This window comes from Thunnus albacares, chromosome 22 (assembly GCF_914725855.1).
Source record: "Thunnus albacares chromosome 22, fThuAlb1.1, whole genome shotgun sequence".
NCBI lineage: Eukaryota > Metazoa > Chordata > Actinopteri > Scombriformes > Scombridae > Thunnus > Thunnus albacares.
Genome location: NC_058127.1, coordinates 24,668,031 through 24,689,887, shown reverse-complemented (window position 1 = coordinate 24,689,887; position 21,857 = coordinate 24,668,031). Strand labels below are relative to the sequence as shown.

The following is a 21,857-nucleotide window of genomic DNA, read 5'->3' as shown; positions in this document are numbered from 1 at the left end:
GTGAAAGTGGTGCGTCATAGTGATGAACCCACAGAATTATCACCAACTCTGTGGTTCTCTTCAGCTCTACAGAGCTTTTTTAGCATTGTTTAGCTACAGTCACCGTTTTGATTTTCCAAACCACAAACTCTGCTCTTGACAACCGGGTTTCCAGCAGCAGGAAGTTGTATTCAGTGAAAAAGCTCTCATAAACCCACTGTAACTACCTGCTAGTTAGCAACTAGCTGGTGAACATAGTGGAACATGTAGCAAGTCAAGAGTCAGATATTTTTCTCAGGAGTTGGTGGAGACCAAACAGAGCTAAAAGGAGAGTTAAGACCAAACTTTTCTTCATCATGTGGTAGGAGACCAGCCTTCAAATGAATGCTAATGTAGCTGTGTATGCTGGATGTGTAAATAGGCAATTGCTTGCTAACATATTAGTTATGAAGACAGTATGACAGATGTTGTGTTTTCAGTTTGCTATGGAGTTAATTCAGCCCCCAAGTGGCCAAAAATAAATAAATTAATTAATAAAGCTTTAGCATCCTTTTTACAATTAAAATACCTCCTTCTCCATTAAGCACACCACTGCCTCCATCTTTCAACTAAGCCACCAACGAATAGAAATAGCTACTGGCCACTTCGCTACTGCGAAATCCTTTTAATTCAAAAGGAAATTAGACAAGTATCAATCATCAATCAAATCAGTGAAAATTAGTCATATTCAAGAAATAGGAAGTACTATAATCACAACTCCCGCACTTTTATCTTCCCACTTCCTGCCACAGATATCTTCTAAACAAAGGGATCACTGCTGAAATCACAAAAGATGTCATGATTAAAACCTTCCCCTCCTTTCTTAGAGATTTCTAAGAATCATTGTACGCTGATGCTCTGACTGAGGTCATGAATACAAGACAGAGGGACAGCTGTATCATCAAGCTGTATTACACTATCAAGTAGAAGAATAAAAGCAGAAAAAAATTATGAATAAATAGAGCAGTGTAAAGCGATTTCAAAGCTTGGCTGAATAAGGTCACTGGAGCATTGAGGAATGATGACCCCATCAAGCATGAATAACAATGGAGGCCTTATAAAGGGCAGTGGTAAGTCTCTTAATGGGCCTGTGTATGTACAGTACAACAAGAACAGTGGCACATATGCTGGCACACACACTCACACACACTCTGCAGTGAAAGATATGAATGTGAAGAGCCTCTATTCTATCTCCAGAATAAAACAATGCTAAAATGACAAAGGAAAAATGCTTTTAGAAAATGTTACAAATGTGTAAGGATTCAAATCTTGAGCCTGACAGATTCTCTGTTCTATCAAAAGGTCACAATGTAGTGAACAATCAAAACACACAAAGACACAATCACAAATCAATTCCACTGCTTAAGCTATTAAATGTCTCAAATATTCACTTCACTCTCTTCCTTTGTCAAACTACAGCCTGTGAAATGCTGGGTATCAGGTGTAAGTCTGCTTCTACTCAGCAGAATATTTCCACATTGTTGTCATTTACTGTAGTTAAAACTATTTAAAAACTATTTATTTTGAGTCCCAATTTTAATGTTTTGCTCTCAAGTATTTGAACTTGAACAATTAAGCACCACTCCAGCCAGTGTTACTTCCTGTTCATCAGTTAACATTCTTTCTCAGACAGAGCATGGGGGTGTGGTTAATAGTCAGACGTAATCCATTACCATGGCAACCAGATAGCCATTCTAGTGCGCTGACGATGTGTGGGAACTAGATTACATGTCAGTAACAGAGATACAGTATGTGAAATCCACAGGTGAAATCAGACAATGGCTTCTTTATTGTTGGATCATCTATCTAAATATAGTAAATTTTCCTCCTCAATGGACAAGGGTGCAAAAGCACGCATTGCACCCCCAGGTTAAAATTTTGCACCCTCAGCTGAAATTTGACTAATGAAGCACAGCGCAGTAGGTCATAGGCCTATGGGCTGTGTGGGCGTGCATGCGCATCTGCTATTGTGGTTCATGTATGTGCAGCAGCACAACGTGCAAAAGGGCTGAGTTAAGGTGAATATAGATGAGCATGTGTGCTTATTATTAAATACTCTCTCAGCCAGTCACATCACTGCTCTCATAGAACTGAAACAGTTGTGCCAATCACAGTTAAACGTGATAACGACAGCTCAACAAATGGAAAACTTGACTCCAGGAAATGTCTGGATGGTTCCGAGCATCATGACATGAACACACATCACCGCAAATCTGCACCCAAAGACAGATGAAGTAGTTGTTTTCATCAGTTAGTTACTATAATGATGATAGAAATAAAAAAATAGAGAAATTGATTGGGTGAAGCCATTTATATGATAATATCGGACCGATGCTATTTCAGCGATAATTATAATGTATCTCACCTCGTACATGGTCACACAACAGTGTTTGCACTTGAATATATTTCAAGGATGAAACATGAGATGCTACTTTTGCTAAGAAGAAAGTTGGAAAAGAGGCTGATGATCCCTGTTAACTCAACGTCTCCTTCATAAAAAAGCAGAATATCAAGTTATAGCTGACCAGTCTGATGTGTGTACAGGTGTGTGTGGTTATTCTGTAGCAGCCTGGTGTCATCAGATGGTTTAATGAAGGTAAAGGCAGTGAAGAGCCAGGTGTAATAGCACTGCACTCTGGCACAACACTTCTCAGCGTCTGCAGATTTATCAACATATCAGTCTGCTGGGATTTAATGAACTGAAAGAGAAGCTTTTTTTGTTTTGATTGTGGAGAACTACGGATGCAAATTAGCTTTGAGCTAACTCCTGTGCAGAGCATCTTTAATGTTTGAAACTGCACACTGGGTCAATCAAGTCCGACAGCTATTTTTTTCCCCTGAACTGTTAATCCGATCATGCTTTAAGTATGTGGTGTTAGGACAGCTACAACATGAAAAATGAAGCAATATGAATCATGAGAAATGGAACAGGTTGAGACTGAAACACACTAATATACAACGAAGAACAAATTCATGCAATTGACACAACCAGCAGCATTAAAAGGTGCTATCAAAAAGTTTTTGTGAAAAACATGGTTAACCCAAGCCTAATTATAATGTAGAGCACCCGTGTCGGGGAAAGAAAGGTGACCTTAAACTGTGATTTGAAAACTTCAAAGGCAGCGCTGTCGAAACAGACTTGTTTAATGAGGTGCATGGGAGTCATCCTGTTAACAGAAGTTTAGTTTGAGCGTCCTTACCTCTCACGTCCTCGTCCTCAATGGTAGTGTTGGCACTCTCGCTGGACTCCTGTCAAACGACAAATAAAGATCCCATGAGGCTTGAGGATAACCAGCACGACATGAAAGCACAAAGAAGCTGAGGGCACGCATTTCATTTCCACTGAGATCAGTCCGCTCAGCATTCATTCACAGCAGGTCATTTTATCATTGTCTACTTCAGCACTTGTTATACACTAATTTGGGATCAGACTTCAAATAAAACCTTAGAGATGATGCCCAAGAGATGGTGAGAAGAAACAGTGAAGACGTTAAACTGTGACGATTGAACGACTGACTTTGTCATAGAATTGGTTTCTAGTTGTTTGATTTCCTTTTGGTCAGATGTCAGTAGAATTTCTCATTACAATGTCACTGAACATGATCAGAAATATAAATACAGACTAGATATTCAAATATTATTCAGGCTTATTTACCATTTGGGTCTTATTTTTGCAGTTTTGGCTATCATTTCTATCATTTACGATAACAATGTACTCAAACGAATTACAGAGATCTGAGAAATGGTGATGTCACGACAATGAAGTCTGATTATCTTAACTACTGGTTCCCAACCTTTTAGGCTCGTGACCCTTTGAAATGATGAAGAGATTCATTTCCTTTTTAGATAGTTTGATTTGAATAATTTAGAGGCCTGGTAAAGGGTACAATTATCTCATAGTCCACAAGATAAAAAACATGGAAGACTGCCTGAAAAAATAAATCTACTAGAAAAAGTATGTTTTTTCTGCTTTTCTCACAACCATTCAGATTTATCTAGTGACCCTTTGCGTGGGTCCTGACCCCCAAGTTTGGAAACTGGTCTTAACCATTTTACTTGGAGGTAAAACCTAAAGTGAGCATGCCTGAATCTGATAATGGCTATGATTGATATTGATAAAGACCACCTAAATTTGTATGTTAAAGAACTGTGACTAAGATATGTAGTGAGCTTGACATTTTGCAGTATAAAAGTAAATTGTGGACACTGGTGGACTTACTACAAACATACAGAATTTTTGGTGTATACATATAGTTAGCCCAACCATAGTAAGTACAGTAGCTGAAAGTTGAAACAGGAATTTGGTCTATAAACTGTGACTTATGTTCACAGGTAATAAGTGTACTGTTCATCTTTGTTTTCTCCTCCAAGTAAGTGTGTCTGATCGTCTAACTGCTTGTGTTTCTTGCCCTGTCTTCTCAGCAATTACTGTTAGGAACAAGCTTATTTTTACTGATAGGAATGACAGCCAAAACTAAACTCCTTTACTCATAAAAACACGTGCTTCCTTTTTCATCACACTGTTACATAAGCAATATCTCATCTTGCATGACACATTACTTGGACTGTGGTCCAATCATTACTTGAGGATTAACAAATATCTGATAAAAAAACCCACACAATATTACATCGCTACAAGTGATGACTTAAGCAAGGCTGCACATTCTGTTCACTTATGTTTCTGCACAACACTTGTACTATGCACAACAACACGTTTGCTACACTATGAGCTTACACCATTCACCATATCACCGCACAAAACAAAAGATACAAGCATGCACATGTTCTCAAACTGTCATCTTATGGATTATACAAGATGATGGAGATCCATACATCTGCACAGGCAAATCACCTAGACACGTTGGATGGAGTTGAGGCTATTCTGATAAGGATTTGGCTTGGAACAGCTTTGGCATCCATGTTATTGCATGTTTATTCTGTTCCAACATCATGCATAATCCCTCTGTCACACAACTGTAAAACTGACTGACGTTACAATGACAATAGTAGCACATGCTTCTCAGAGGTTTAAGCAATGACATGTAAGATGACACAAACTCATTGTAACGCTCTGACGTAACTGAAGATCATACATAATGACAACTGCAGAAAACAACAGAATAGTATTGTTAAAAACACAAAAATGTACCCACAGATGACCAAGAAACATTAAGTCAAAGAATTACATGCAACAGTTGTAAACAGCATGCAATATCTAACAGAATCCATAGTCCCTTGTCGAGTGTTGAGAACATCCAACAGCACACGAACATCATTGTCAGAAACAACTTTAAGGCTCTATTCTAAATGGCGCACAAGTCACCAGCAAGCTAATGCTTCACACTAGCATCCGGTTAACTGTATACCTTGTTTCCATCAGCAGGGTTGTGGATAACAGTAGTTTGAGGCTCCTGATATGAGAGGACCAACAGTAGGAAGAGAAGTTGGTGCAGAATGAAAGTGAGTTAGAAAGGAAGTTTGACAGAAAGGTCATTTTCAACAGGGAAAAAAAGAAGTTGTGAAGGAAGAAAGGCAAAATGACTAAGCTGCTAAAAACAGAATCACTATACTACAGAACTATTACAGAGATGTTGTAGTAATGGAAGTTGTGAACACTTCCCTCATGTAAAGTTTATCAAGTCTTTTACTGCAGATGATCATCAAGATTTAACCAACACTGACAGGAAAGTGACAAAAACTGACATCAAACACAGATAACATGCTAGATGATCTATTAAAAGACTACATATCTGCATTTCCTGGCAAACGGCTGTAGAGCGCAAATGGTTTTTCTACAGCTAAAACACACAGGAAAGGTTAACATGACTACATAAAAGGCAGGCATATGACCAATTACACACAACTTCATAAATACATCAAACATATATCTTTATTACGCCAAAAAAAAAGATCAAAATCCATGTAACAGAAAAGTAACAAGTACATTGTCAGGATGGATTTCCCAGTCACAAGTGCAGTACATGCTATTGCAAAACTGTTTGCTGTACACTGCTGCTGTGTTCACAGTGTCCCAGCTGAGCTGTGTAACATGATGTAACTTTGAGTAAAACCCCTGACAGGCGAGGCTGGGTGATCTACTGGTGAACTCTGTCACAGTAATGATCATGTTTTCTGGCAGAAGTACATGGTCCCTAGTCAGGATAATGCTACTGTGGTCATGGCTTAGTGCTGTATGTGTGTATGGATACTGTGAGTGTAACAGTGAGCCAATCAGGCTTCTTCTATAGAGAAGCAAAGCAGAAGGAGTTATTTTGGGTGTCCAGGATTCTGGAAGTAAGTCATTTTTTGCATCATCAATAATTATTGTATTGTGTTGTATTGTATTAATTAGATAAACATGAAACTCTCCTGATTGAATCATTGGTACAAAAGATGGTGCTAGAAAAAAGTTATTTGATGAAAAAAAAGTCAATAAAGGTACAAATCTAAAACTTTGAAGGTAAGGTTCAACATTTTTGAAAATTTTCGTTCTTTTTGGCAGTAAGATCAGACGCTTTCTTTTTTGTTTACCTGAAAATAAATAAATAAATAAAAATGACAATTTGTGGTTGTAGGGAGAGCTGCATGTTGGAACTATTTCTTGATGAAAAACAGTGTATCCATCTACCCAGCACCAATGTGCGGTGTTTCTGGTGACTCCCAAAGGTACTACAGGCACAATGGTACCAAACTTGGCAACCTCACTGTGACAACAGGACTTTGGGAAGTGATTGCGCCTAGCTGTTCCTCGACAAGAAATAGTTCTAGTATGTAACTACCCCTGAAACCACAAACTGTAGTTTTTACATTTCTATTTGTGTATAGATTAAACAAACAAGATACAATGCATTTATTACTAAGCTTTAGAGGTGTATTTTTGACAAAAGCCGGGCTAGCTGTTTCCCCCTGCCTCTAGTCTTCATGCTAAGCTAGGCTAACAACATCCTGACTCCAGCTCCCTACTTAACACACAGACTAATATTGACTCTCAGAAAGAAAGTGAATAAATAATGATGTCGAACTAATAATTTCGCAAAATGTTGAAGTATTCTTTGTAGAGAGAAGTCAACTAAATCTCCCAAGGAGCATATGAGTAAGAAACATAGAATGACCAAACTTTAAATTCTCTTTGTGTTGTGTTTATCCTTAATGCCAAGCAGAAGCTAAAGATTACACTTAGTACAAACCTGATAATCCATTTACTTACTACTATTCTGGTTTAATGTTAGATGAATTCTACAACTATGGTGTGTTTTTTGTCCTTGTTTGCAACAATGTCTGTTTGGTGCATCTCACTGGCGTCTTCTCCAAAGCAGCAGCAGCAGTTAAGGCTTATGGGTACTGTAGTATTTAGAGCAACTGATCATACCAAACTGATGGAAAGACAGCATGACGTCTCAGAAATTAGGTTGAAATAATTAAAACTGCTGCCCATAACATAAACCTATGGTATTGGTTTATTATCCAGGAGACTCCTGTGTTTCTCTGTTGATGAATATTGAGGTTATTATCAACAAATATTCAAATGGGTATTTACAATGGTAAGAAATACCTCTGAAGCAAGTGGCTCCTCCAGCTTTGCAACTCTCAAAGTCCCAACCTAATAACAAACCAGTGTTGTCTCCAGTTTGGTTAACAACAAAGGCTTGAAACCTGTGGCAACAGTATATTAGCCACGGTTGACATGCAATGGCCCCAGGGTTGCCATTACAGCCATCATCAACAACAAAGGAAAATGTAGATCATGTACAGCAATGTGGCAATGCAATAAAGCAATCCATAAGTGCGTGTGGACGGCTCATGTTACACAACCATTGAAGACATTTGTGGTTCTTAAAGCTTTATGGAGCAAAACAACCACCATCGACAAAGTGAGAAAGGCGTGGAGTTCAACAGAACTGCGTAATCGGGAAAGATGCCACTGAAAGTACGGACAGCTGGGTAGTTAGACAGAGACAGGGTCATGCATACAGACAGGCAGGCGGGCAGGCAGACAGTGTACCAGAGAAGGAGTGGGGACAGGCTCTTTGGGGCTGGTGACCACATTGGCCTTGTTGTTGATCTGGAGGGACAGAGTGGACAGACAGGTAGACAGACGAGACAGGGCAGAAGTGACAAGGCTTAGTGTCCAAACAATCGGTCTTCAAGCAGCTGCTGTGGAGGGAAAAGTGGAACATTGTGCTCAAGAGTTGCTGTCAAGAATGGCGGGTGTCATTAAGTCAGTCCATCACTGTGCATCAAATATGTGCGACATGTCCAGCACTAGACAGCAGCAAATAAACCTCCCAGTATACTGTGTAAAATCACTTAAGCTCATAAAAAGGGGAGTTCATAAACCAAATTTTTATCAGGCGCCTGCCTGCTCATAAAGCTAGACAAAGAGAGATAAAGAGAGACAGATAGTCTGGAGTGAAACAAATGATTCAATTACTTGGTAGAAGAATGATGAATTAGGTAAAACTGTTTTTTTTTACTCTTCTCCTTGTTGCATGGGCACTGCTTACTGCCTGTACCACAGTAAAACCAGAAAGAGTCTGTATGCTGTTTGCCTGTAAGAAATGGACAGTACCTGACATGATATAGTATTCTCATGCACACTGCTAAAAACAGAATTCTATCTTTGGGAAAAAGAATTACAACAAAAATCTGATTTAATTGGATGGGTTTATTACTTAGCACAAAGAGCCACAAGGAAAAGTTAAGGGGATTATATACACGATATGGCCTGAATTTGCTTTTTCTGAAATTACAGTTTTGACAAGACTAAGCTGTGTTCCACTTCCATGCAAATTGTATGCAGTTTATACTGTATACTTATCCACACAGTATACTGTTTTTTGCAGTTAGTATACAATAAATCAACATACTTCATTTTATTCTAGCAGGAAATGACACAATTTGTGCACTTTGCAACTTTGGGACTCAAACTGTGCCTTCAGAATATCAATGCCGGTAACACCTAACAAAAACACTGCAAAATGTTTTTTCAAAAATTCAATAGTTATTTTTTGTTTTCTATTTGAGTTGTTCTCTGGAGCTGTTTCACCACCAACCACTTTCAGGCCCAATCCCAAACCAGTCCCTACCCACTACCACTCCACCACCAAGTGTCACTCCAAATCAAGTTACACTTGCAGCTGTGGAGGGCACTTCTGATGAAAGGGGAGGGTATAAATGAATAGACAAATTATGGGACGCCCTTGCCACTTTACCGGAACAACGAAGCAGCCGTCACCATGGCAACGGATAGACGCCGTGCTTGCACAGCTGTTATGCTGTTTCACAGTTTATGAGAATGAGACATGAGGTAAATATGACATATTTTAATTTATTTTTATGTAGGCTGTGCATGCATACACGCATTTGTGGGTTTGCTACAAGTCAAGCGACCTTAGGGACAAAGTGAATGTGTATACAAAATGTGTATGTGTGCTTGATCTAAAATACTTGACAAAGTAGAAAGATGGAACTTTTACATTTACATGTTGTTTCCTCCATTCTCCTGTTGCACATGCACTTCCTGTTAGGATGATCATAAGCCTGCACTGATGCAGACTCACTATTTAAGGGTTTCACAGTCCACTTACACTCTGCGCTAATTTGATTGGGAAGGTCCCTAAAATTGCGAACCTCCATGTGAATGCGGAAACTGAGGGGGAGTGGATAGGGCAAAGGGAGAGGGGCTGGTCTGGGATTCTTACTTTGAACTGTTGTGGTATATTTTATACTGTCAGCTAAAAGCTCAGTGAAGCTGTAGTTTGGCACAACTCCACTTTAAGCTTGAAGCTAACTCCCTCATGCTAACATGCTCACAATGAGTGTGTTAACATGCTGATGTTTAGCAGGTACAATGTTTACCATGTTAACAACAGTTTGCTTAACAGCATTACACACAACATACAGCTGAGGCTGATGGGACTGTGATTAGCGTTGCAGGTCATAAACCGAAGCATTGGACGTGACATTCTGACTTGCTGGTGGCCTTAGAGAAAATGTCAGGGGATCAAAAGTTACTGATCCTGTGGTGAACATGAATGTTTGTATCAAATTTCATGGCAATCCATCTTAATAGTTGTACAAATATTTCAGTCACCAAAGTAGTGGACCACCTGGCCAATGTTGCCATCCTTCGTTGCTAGCATGGCTAAAAAGGCCAAACACTTCTCAAACTGATAGAGTAGACGTGTAATTCTTTCTCCTCCGTCTCATCTCTCTCTCTCGATTAGTTGTTAATCACCTTGTGATTGATTATTGGTTAATGCTGTTCTCTTTGACAGGGTAAAATGGAATTAGAAATACCACCTGGTTATAGATTCCTTAATTAAAAATGTGAGTGCTTGGTTATTTTTTTTATTGATATCCTGTGTTTTCTAGTCATTTGAAAATGACTATACATGTAAAAGATATCATATATTGTAAGTTATCAGTAAACAGCTGTTACAAACAGGCCTTTTGTAATCAGAGTCATCTTATATTCAGGCTGGAGTGGTCGACTGTAACATGCTTATGTCACATTTAGACTTGCCAACCCTGGACAAATTTTTTGAGTACCACTTCCGCGACCTAGATGTGTCAGATGCAAATCACTGCTGTTCGAATAATGAATTATTGTACATAATTTGAAAACATACACATAACATGTGTACATCATGTGTGTGTGACAACAGGACTTTGGGAAGTGTGCACACATGCAGCAAACTGACAAAAATGTGAGGGATGCACTGTACTTAAACTGCAGTGAGGGGTTGTTTCCTTGAAATTTTCCTGGAGTAGGCAAAGTTACAGACTACAGTGCCAACACACACACACCTAGCAGGCTACAGGCTCATTCTGCCTTTTACACACACTTGCGCACACATGCCTCCTGGTAACTTTCTAGGTAACGTTAATGTTATTTCTGTGGCACATTAACTCACTTTTTTTCCATCGTGCCACTGCTCCTCTCATTACAGTTACGGGTTTGGCTGCAACAATTATTATGAATACACACTATGAAAAAGTCACGTTTTACAATCTGGGACATACGGACAATATATCCTAACGTTACTTTGCCAGTTTTCCACATCCACTTCAGTCCGTTTACGTTAACAAAGGAGTTAAAAGTAGCGTCCTCACTTGAGGAAATAGCCAGCTGGAGTGAGAAGGGGGATCGAGAGGGTTAAAATCAGTGACATGTTGTTATCGATTTGCAGTCTCTTGTAATGTCATTACATATTTGTCAAGTATGACCATATCATGGATGTATGGACCATATCCCCGCTGACATTTGGGTGAAGGCTGGAGGAATGAATCTCATGCTATGATTGGTTGAACTCTTCTTTTGCTTTTCGGCAGACTACAAGCTGCTGTTTCTTGCTGTTGGACTTGAGTACTGCACGTGCACAAGTGAACCATAGATTTATGAAGTGAACTAACAGCCGTCACCAGCTTTTAGGTCTGCCACATTTGCTATAACCTGAGATACTGATGCAAGCAAACATGGTCCTATTTATCCATTTTACTATTTGTGCAAGCTTAACTAAATGACATCATAGATGAAGTCATTTGCTCAAAACATGGCAGTAAGTTGTGGGGACTCCTGGGTCCTGATAAACTGGACCGTTGATGTATTCTTGTTTATCTGGATGAATTGCAGTTGGGTTTCTGGCTGAGGGAGTCATGGTACTCTTGAAAGAAATCACGTGTAGCTGAAACTTACTTACTCCTCCAATTAATCCACTAACTGAACTACAGATTCATTGACATTGATTTACTTGTGCTGCAGGATATTTGGTCGGGTTCACATTGAAGACAGCCTGCGATCACTGAAAAGTCAGCTAGTATCTAGAACACTATGCAGCCTATTCATTCATGCACACTAGCACAGTATAACAGTAATCGTCAGGTTTTGGGAGTATTCTGTAACATGTAAACTCCACCTACTGGTGTCACAAACCTGGAATATACAGTGACATTTTTGGACCATCCTGGGATTTGATGTTTGAATGGAACACACAATGGCACACCCAGCTAAGTCTCATAACGTGCTCATGTACAGTGTAAACACACACTGATAAAGGGAGGCCAGCTACACTTTCCAAAAAACAGGAAAAGGAAATGAATCAGGCTTCAAAAATGTACTCTTCAAAACAAGGTGGACTCAAGAATCTGCTATGACTCAGACACTAAAGTACTATTAGACACGATCAAAGCTAGAGCACTATTTTACCTCTGAGTCTACTGTACAAGGAGTAGGGTCAGGATTTCATATAATCTATTTGCACTATGTGGAAAGAAGTTTCAGCCCTGAAAAAATAAAACTACTCTCTACAATTTGTTGTTAGGCTGGGGACACACTATATGACAACGTTAAAGTTGATCTTACAGTACTGGCTGAGTTGGTGCTTTTTACATAGATGATTTCCTGTCATCCATATCAGACAAGAACAGGAATTGATCAGCAACTTTTTGGTCTGAACTGGTCTCCTGCTCTGGTTATTTCTAATAATAAAGGTTTGAATTTGAATTTGGTTGGTTTGTGTACAAATTTAATATTTCAACTGAGAAAACACCATCAATGTTGTGTCATCTCCCTTATATACATCGATGGAAGATTAACTTTAAGACACTCCCTTGATCTGTTCAACATTAGCAAGGCAACATACAAAATTTGATCTGCCCTAAAAAGGTCTTTAGAGTTTTTTTTTTTATTCTTGGGATTTTTTTGTTTCATTTATTGAGTTAACTGAAGGTGTGAATGCTGTTTCAAAGCATGAACTCAATGGTAGCTTTGGTCCTGATCATGTATAGAAGACTTATTTGTGTTTGAAAATATTTTTTGATTGATGATGAATGATTTGGTACTTCAACGTCCGAAAATATATGTCTTTTTTAATTCAGTCTTAAATATCATTAATATGAACAGAATGAGTATTATGTCTCTGCTTTTTTTAAAAACACATGACTGAACAGCGAGTATCTTGGAAATGCAGCTAGACTTCTCTCCATACCGACTCCCTGTGTGTTGCTTTCACTGTGTTCAGTCATGCAGTGCCTCCCCAGCCTCCAGCAGCATTGTGAGGTAATGTATAAACAAAGGTTTTCTACTGCTAACTACCCACAGCAGGTGTCAATCTGACTAACAAGCAGCAGCAAGCTCACCCTTAAATGTTCTGTACCGTCTGTCCTCCTTTTCTGCATTGAGCAGCCACAACACAACCAGAGAGAGAGAGAATGAAGCTAGGCCTGACTGTACAATCTAGAGAACAAACTCATTTTCTAATGCATGTTTTCATGCTTTCTGGTTAGATTTAGAAATGATCAAGCATGCTACACTCAGCACAAAAACTAATTTGTCATACAAACAGGAACAAAGTGATAATCTGTTTCCGATCAGCCCCCTCTAATGACATTATATAAGTGATCGATATCAGCCCAGAAAAGCATTTAAGTGTCTTTATTGCTTGTGATTATGCTCATATTTAGTTTATGAAATCTTTTCATCTGTATTTGCTCATGTGTGATAGCACTTTCCTGGGAAAAATTCTCCACAGCTATGCGTCAAGCCTCATTAATTTGAAGAAGTCGTTTGTTTGGATTGAACAGATGAGAGGTTGGTAGTTAACAGTGGAAACAGTTATGACTGTGGTTAAGAAGACCGAAAAAGAAAAACTCAAAAAAAGCCAAGGAAAAGAAAGTGTGATTAGGAAAATACGTCAGAAATAAATCTACAGAGCACACAGGAGAACTGCTCCACAGTGAGGTAGCAGGATTTAGAGTGATGTAGATGTTGAGGTGCAAGTGTCCAAAAAAAACAGGACAACTTTAGAGATGTGAGTGTTTCTGGTGAGGGAAGAGAGTCTGGCTCATCACCATCCTTAACAAGGGTGAAATTAAGTAACTGATTTCGAGATGTGGAAACAGGAGACACACACACACACACACACACACACACTTCTTGGTGGTGTCAATGGAGGAATTTCATCTTATGACAGCTGAGTGGAGAAAGCCCAACACCCATCCATGAATCCAAATTTAATCATCAGTTATTAACAACAGTTTTCTTAGCTCAGACAATAGATGTTCCTCCCTCTCTCTCCCGAGAGTGACAAAGCAGAGGGGGATCATTGTTGGGGAAATATCCATCACAGCTGCTTAGGAAAGACAGATTTCACTCACTGAGGCAACTCGAGCTCCTGTTTCTACCCGAACAGTGGTGCAGAGTTCAGTGACAATGTTACAGCGTTTGAGAAACACTTGAAGGACGCGGTTTGATATACTGGAGTACATAAAACAGCAGGACGGAACATTTAACCTTTTTGTACCAGGAATAAAAACAAAGAAGTGTGAACAGTGAGACGGAAGCTGAACTTACTTTGACACCATCCGGTTTTTTGTTCAGCAGGCTCTTGGCTGCTGTCAAGAAAAAAGAAAAAGATAACAATGTAAGGAAATCAGTTGAAATGAACACACACACAAGCACACACACACACACAAGCACACACACACACACGTCTATTCAATGCCGGCCAATTACTAGCAACCTCAAAGTGAGCCCGGCTAGAATTGAAAGCAGTAGAGAAAAAATGCAAATCAAATCAAGGGGGTGAAATAAAACTTAGTGAATCATTAGTCTGGAACATGCAATTAGATCATTCTGACAAGACTATAGGAAGCACTGGCAGCAGCAGCAGCGTCCAGGGAAGTGAGCTCTTTAGTTTCTCTTTTCTATTCTCTGCCCACTTTCACTCGAGCGCTTTCCTTTGTGAAAATCTAAAAAACACACGACAAAAACTGTTTGAAATGTGAAGGAGGAGTGAGCTAAAATCATGTGAGAGGTGATTGTTTCCTCAGGTTTCGGCGGTCGACGGACGACCACCTGCTCTTCAGTTAACATGCAAGGAGGTGATTGGTAGTGTGAGGGAGAGCAGAGAGCAGCACGGGGGGGGGGGGGTTGAGGGGTTTTGTGCATCATGTGTGAAGGTTTTATTGGCAGGAGTGATTTATTAATCAAAGACATGTGCATAATTAGTAACTGATAGAGGCTTTGCAGTGACATCAAATATCTTTTAGCAGCCATAGTGGAGGAAAATTTAGTAAGAAAAATGTGGATTATTATTACATTGTAATAATATATATTGTAGTAAGTCTATACAGCTTAAACAAAATTGTCTCATCAGGTGCAGTTTTTTTTTGTGAGTCAACTTTAAGTCCTTATATGTACATTTTATATGATCATAGCAACATTCAAATTGTTCTGATGGCTTAACTTTGGTTTTCTGTTTACTAGTAATCACATTACTTACAGTCAAACATTTCCATATGTGACACATGGGGGCTTTAATGTTCACTGTTATGCTGCCTACATGTGTTTCACACCTCACTGACACTGTGCCTGTAGTTTAACAGTGATATAAGTGGGATTCCTGGCACATGTAAATAAGATGAACTACTACGAAAAACACTTCTCCATGTTATTCTGAATACTTCAAATGAAATCTATACATAAGAAATGATCATGTTGTGATGGTTGTTCTGTTTTCTGTCAATTGAAATATGCAAAACTTGGGCCTATTTTAATAAAATATATCGATTCTGGCCTATATTCATAAAACACTATACACTTTATGGTTTACACTCTATGGCTGTTAAGCTGGTATATATACAGTACATATGACTTGTAATTTATACTGGTGTGCACAATATATATAAACAAATCTTTTTTGGGGGGAGGCTCTCATGTGTAAAAAGAGTAATGTGGCAAAACTAAATATAATAAATGATTCTGTACATAAACATTACATTTACATATCACAAATGACTACGTAGGAGGATGTATACCCTATCACACCTATATTATATAGATATATATATAGATATATAGATTAAATATATAGATCTGAGCCTACATAGAACTGGCTATTCTATAGTGCACATATGACAAATCTATACATATGTGCATATATGAGAAATTACTATATACTGTAGACATATACATATAATGATTTATAAGTATGTACACATAAAACAAATTATGTTTTACATATGACAAAGTATCATCATATTTGTGAATTATGTTTCCTTTTTCAAACTGAAACATCTAAATCTATAATATTCATTGAACAAATACATTTGGGGCCTTTATTCATCACCAGGATTAATGTAGCAATACATGAACAAAAACTATCATATGTCATCCTGACCTTTATCACCATCTGATCATTTGCATGTTAAACATTTTTATTTGACATGTTTTCCTCCATCATGGCCACCAACAGATGCATGACATCAGCTGAAAGCTCTATACTGGTGTTTTTTTGTAGACATGTCGTGCCTCAGGACCAAACCTCACAGTGTAGCGTGACACTGAACAAGTGCCAACTACAACAAGAACTCTTACCTTACACGAGTAACCACACAAGAGGGGGAGGGGGGGAAGAAAAACAAAAGTAAACACCGAGGGCATGTTTACACTGAAACTGCGCACTGATATTGACTTAACACCAGCAAGCTTAGATATTACAAAAGTAACACGTTAATAATAAAATGTAAGCTAGCCTGTCGTTTGTCATAAGAGATACAATCAATGTTAGGCTCAGTTGAAATGTTTTGCCCTTTAAAGGGATGTGGAGATGGGTCTGCATCGATCTGTGTGGTCATTCGGTCTCTGTTGATAGCGACTAAAAATGGAGGACAGATGGAGCTTCTTAAAGGCCAGCACATTTGAACAACAGCTGCACTCAAAAGAGCAGCATCTTTAACAATACTCAAATAAAGAATGAGTTCAGGAGGTGTCAAGGAGAAAAACAGTGGTTAAGAACAGGATTTCTGTCAACGAGGCATCATCGTGTAAGAGACCGACACTTCTGGCAGTGCTAGAAGGAATAAAGCAGCGTTATAAGTGGATCAGTCCTACCTGAGAAGTTGCGAGTGGCGAGCATTGTGGTCAGGATAGCACCCTATGAAGAGAGAAATGCACACTGAGAGAAACAGACTACTGTGTTTACGCAGGCTGAGAGGTTAATGATTAGATATTCTGCTGCTGATTTTTGGAGCGTTTTCCAGTGACGCGGTGTTTTCAGGAAGAAATACCAAATCTATTAACTTCCTAACTAGATGTGAATGCAGCAGTTGAATACTAAAACGGTCAGAGGGGATCGGAACATGTTCGTCAGCCTACGTTGCCACTGACCTTGAGTTTCCTTCTAGCGTTGAATTTCTTCAGGCACTCCACAGTCTCCTGTCTGTGCATCATGGACGCCACAGTGGAGCGTTGCTGTGAACACAGAAACACAAGTGTGTGGTGTTGGAAGCTGTTTTCACATACTATTGAATTTGTTAGAAGAAAACCTGGGATCTCAGTTGTGTGTTTGTCTGACACTTACACAGATCCAGGGGTGTTTGAGTGCATCTGTTGCAGTCACTCTCTTGGCTGGATTAATGGTCAACATCTTGTTGATCAGGTCTTTGGCCTCTGGAGTCACTGTGTCCCACTCTGGAGAAGGGAACTGTTGCAGAAGAAACATCACAGAAACCATTTACAACATTCCGCTAATCCAAACTCAACGTTTTTCCCTCTTTTAAAGAAATTATTTTATTTAAATACAAAACAAAGATCACAAATCTCTCTTTATACATCTGTTAATTGACAGATTCCCCGATCAATCTTCAATACATTGCCCAATATCTATTCTTATATCTCCAGTGTTAACAGATATCTGGATTATGTCTGCATGTTATTAAAAATATTTGCATATCCTTTAATAAATTGCAATAAAATTGTAGTTATTGACTAAACTGCCACATGCACTGGTTCTTATGATACTGATCTTTATAGATGACAGAAAACAACTCTATTTACTTGTTTCTATACAAATATGTAAGAACATCCAACAATCTATATGTAGGTACTCGAGGCTAGGGCCTTGTGTTGAACCTGATTACAATAATAACCAAAAGAAATATATGTGTCATGTCATGTTTTGAAAGTTTACCTCGAACACCTGGTCTGATTCTTAGGCTTGTTTACTCATTCTTTGATCAGATACCTTGTGACTTAACCCTGAATGAGAAAACTTTCCTAACTTTTACTTTATTTTATTAAGACAAAATTCTTTATTTAACTTTGATGCATTGAGTTGTTTAGAATATTTTCTTAAATGAGAAAAACATGTGTAGATTCCCCAAATTAAGGTATCAAAAAGTAGTAGTTTCAGTATCACTACACAGAGTAGACCTTCAAACTATAACCACATCTCTGTGTGTTCATCAGCTCCGGATTAATCTGTGACTGTTTCTATGGTGATGTTTTACAACTGCCCTGCGTGATTTCTGATTAACATTGTTTAGGAATTTCACTGCATATTCGTCTTCTTGCCGTCGTGTTTCATTGTCATTTCTGTGTGTAGACAAGGCCAGTGCATTAACAGTGTAGGTGATCTGACCCAGCTCAAGCTTTAGGTCCAATGTACTGGACTTATAAGTTTTATGTTTTTATTAACATATTTCATTCCATCTCCCTTTCCTCCAACCAATCTGGCAGGTTGGGCAGTAGAGAACAAGATAATGTTTACTAGGGATGTGCAGAGGGCCCAGTATTTGTGTTTGTATCTGTATTTGTTGAGGCAGCAAAATTATTTGTATTTGTATTCGAATAAAAGTGGAAAGAGACTTAAAAGTCCTGTTTTTGTTTTTATTACGCTTTTAATTTTAGAAAATTAAAGATGAAAATTAAAGTGATGTCCAAATTAAGAAATACGCGTCATGTAGCAGGTGGATGTGACTCCCCTCATTGAGACCTGCTGATAGACGTAACAGCAGAGCAGAGGAGAGAGACTGAGATAGCAACTATAACTGACCTGCTCGCTGATATTTGATTTTGTTTTCTTCTTCCCAAAAACAAATAATTTTAAAAATATTTGTATGAAACAAATATTTGTTAAAAAACCCACTATTTGTGCTTTGCCGAATAACGTATTTGTATTCGGGCACACCCCTAATGTTTACACAGCCTGTCTGCTCTGCTACGCTTTTCCTACAAACACTGACAGAAATATAAAGAAGGAGAGGGAGTAAACAGCAGGGAAATACCAACAAGTGTAAAACTCACATCATAAGCCCCAGCTTTAATCTGCTGGTAGAGTCTGTGCTGGTCTTCATCCCAGAATGGAGGATATCCCACCAGTAGGATGTAGAGGATCACACCTACACACACACACAGACAGCTCACTTAGATATCAATACACACAAGTTGACCTTCCAAAAATCATACAACAAAGTTAATGACTCAACTATCAAATCCATAGCACAAACAGTCTGTGAAGTGAGAAATAAAGACATAGATAAACATAGACAAGTTGTATGATGTCTAAATAAAGAACAGCGTGGCAACAGACACAAACCAAGTGCTTGTCTTTGCTGGTGTAACTGGGAACCGTGGGTTCTGATTGGCTGGATGATAGCCAGGAAATAGATGAAAGGCCTTCTGTCTGGCAATGAGACAGCGTGACCACAAACACAACACCGACTATTGTTTCTGTGGACTGTGAGTCAGCACAGGTGTGTGTAAAAGAGCGTGTGTATGTGTGTGTGTGTGTGTGTGTGTGTTTGACATCTCAGGCCCAGGTGGCCTGGCCCATCAGAAGTGTAGTGAGTGTCATCAATGATTAATTCAAGAGGTCGGAGCCCTCTGTACTGCAGAGCGGCACGAACACACACACACACACACACACACACACACACACACACACACACACACACACACACACACACACACACACACACACACACACACACACCAAAGATAACCAAAAACTAAAGTCAATTCAAAAACATTTATTATGGAGAGTATCATTTGGAACCAGGTGTTATTCTGCGAGAGGTGTGTCAGATGTTCCATGAGGGTTTATGAACCTAATTTACCTCTTCATTCTACTACTTTACAACTACTATCACCATAATTTGTTGACATCTAATTTACTCTGGCCCGGTGATCTTTTGCACTTGTTCTGTTTTTAAAATTTTATATTCAGCATAATGTACATTAGCCATGTCATAGTCACCACCTGCCACCATCTGCTGCTCTGAGTTTCTAGTTTTAAACAAAAATAATGCTGTTTTCATTCACTGATTAGTTTCAATTACTTGTGATTCGCAGTATTGAGCTACAATCAATGAAACTCAACATTTCCTGTAGATGTTTCACATTAAAAGCCTACCAGGAAAGAGAAAGGATAACGCCCTTTCAGCTGATGGTAGGCTTTTAATATGACGTGCAACAAGTGTTCAGTTTTATTGACGGTGGCTTAACAGAGATTGACATGGCTGTGTTGTTGTGCTCTGAAGCACATTCAGAGCTGTCCTAATCACCGGAGAACCCATCATGTTATGTATTCTTCATCATTCTTTTGAAGTAGAGGCAGCCCTCTTTGATACTCCCTGGGGAAGGCGTCTGACTGGCTGTTTCAGGCTGTGACATTTGTGTGCGACTAATACGAAGCAGCTGCTCAGTGTGCCTGCCTCAATTAGACAAATCAACAGTTTTTTCCTGCAATAACATACAAATTAGCAGAATGTCTTACCACAGGCCCACATGTCCACCGGCTTCCCATAGGGATCTTTCCTCAGCACCTCTGGAGACAGGTACCCTGGTGTCCCGGCAAAACCTGACACACACACACACACAGAGATAATTCAGTACAACCCCACTAGTAATAAAAGCTCTGACAGTGCTACACATCTCTAATTTGTTTAGCTTGATACTAAACTTGCTACCTCCTTGCATGTAGAAGTCTATCATAAGCTTGTTACAGTAGGACCGTCTCCTAAAAGGTAACTAAAAAGCTGTGGTCTCATAAAGTGTAGTTTATGAGCTGAGGTTAACACGCTCCAGGAAAAGAAAACATCCCTCTGTGAACATGTAGTTTGGCTCACGACCAGTGACTCACAGCCTACTTTTAAAAAAAGCCTCAAAGTACCAGCGGACCCTTTGGGAAATGAGACGCTTGGTACGCCTAGTAGTAAGTCAGAACACAAACTGAACTGGTTCCAGATGGCAGCTGGTGCTGGGGGAATAGACTAATTATTTCTCTTTTCTGCAGGGAATAGGAGAAAGAAATGGGCCTGAACTCCAGCCAATTCAAACTTGGTATAAGAGCCGAGAGCAGTGGCGCACCTAGTCTCTTAAGGCCTTAGGCTCTGCATGATCAAATGGCATAGTTATAGATGTTCATTTGATTTGGATGTTTAAAGAATTACTAAACTAGGACAAAACAAAAAAAAAAAAAAAACTCCATGATTCTGTTTCACATGTCTGTAATCAGCTCAGTAAGACCTTGCCTGAGAGGAGACAGAATGAGCACACAAATGTTCTGTTCATACCTGAGAGACAATTAACTATTTTGAGATGTCTGAAATTGAATTTGTGCATCAGCAAAATCTTAGAGAGGGTGCAGAAAAACTTAAAGGGGTTTGAATTTAGAAAGTGAAATTGTATTCACATGCATACTGTGAAGACCAGACATTTTAAATGGGGGTTTATTATCTATACTTGACAGGTATGACAGCTGTACGATTACCAAGGACAGGTGACATTTTCTTCACTAAAAGTAATGTAGTTTCCAGAACTGCACACCATAAGTCCTTTCAACCAAATACATTCCTGGACCACTACTGTGATTTGCTGAATCTCTCCTCCTTTGAAATACCATATCTGAAGAACATACATAGGAATATAATTTTTTTTTTTAGAACCTGAATTAGAAAAGTATTTTTCATTTGTGACACCACACCAACTGCATAACCCACCCCAATGGAGAGTACTGGGGCTGTACTGGGACTATATCTTGTCAGTGACATATTTC

General features: G+C 39.0%; 1 protein-coding gene across 11 annotated transcripts in view; it reads right to left on the bottom strand.

Moving 5' to 3' along the window:
• camk2d1 (calcium/calmodulin-dependent protein kinase (CaM kinase) II delta 1) overlaps positions 1-21,857 on the bottom strand; it is a 109,637-nt gene that overhangs the window by 9,539 nt on the left and 78,241 nt on the right. For 2 of the 11 annotated variants that reach the window (XM_044342348.1, XM_044342347.1), the window contains exons 8-16: positions 20,577-20,660; positions 19,106-19,200; positions 17,382-17,504; positions 17,189-17,272; positions 16,913-16,955; positions 14,372-14,412; positions 8,021-8,080; positions 5,385-5,429; positions 3,219-3,267 (exon numbers count right to left, since the gene is read on the bottom strand). In XM_044342348.1, the coding sequence (XP_044198283.1) occupies positions 3,219-3,267; positions 5,385-5,429; positions 8,021-8,080; positions 14,372-14,412; positions 16,913-16,955; positions 17,189-17,272; positions 17,382-17,504; positions 19,106-19,200; positions 20,577-20,660 (624 nt within the window). The remainder of the gene's footprint in view (positions 1-3,218; positions 3,268-5,384; positions 5,430-8,020; positions 8,081-14,371; positions 14,413-16,912; positions 16,956-17,188; positions 17,273-17,381; positions 17,505-19,105; positions 19,201-20,576; positions 20,661-21,857) is intronic. The other 9 variants (XM_044342349.1, XM_044342350.1, XM_044342352.1 and 6 more) reach the window with 5 other exon arrangements.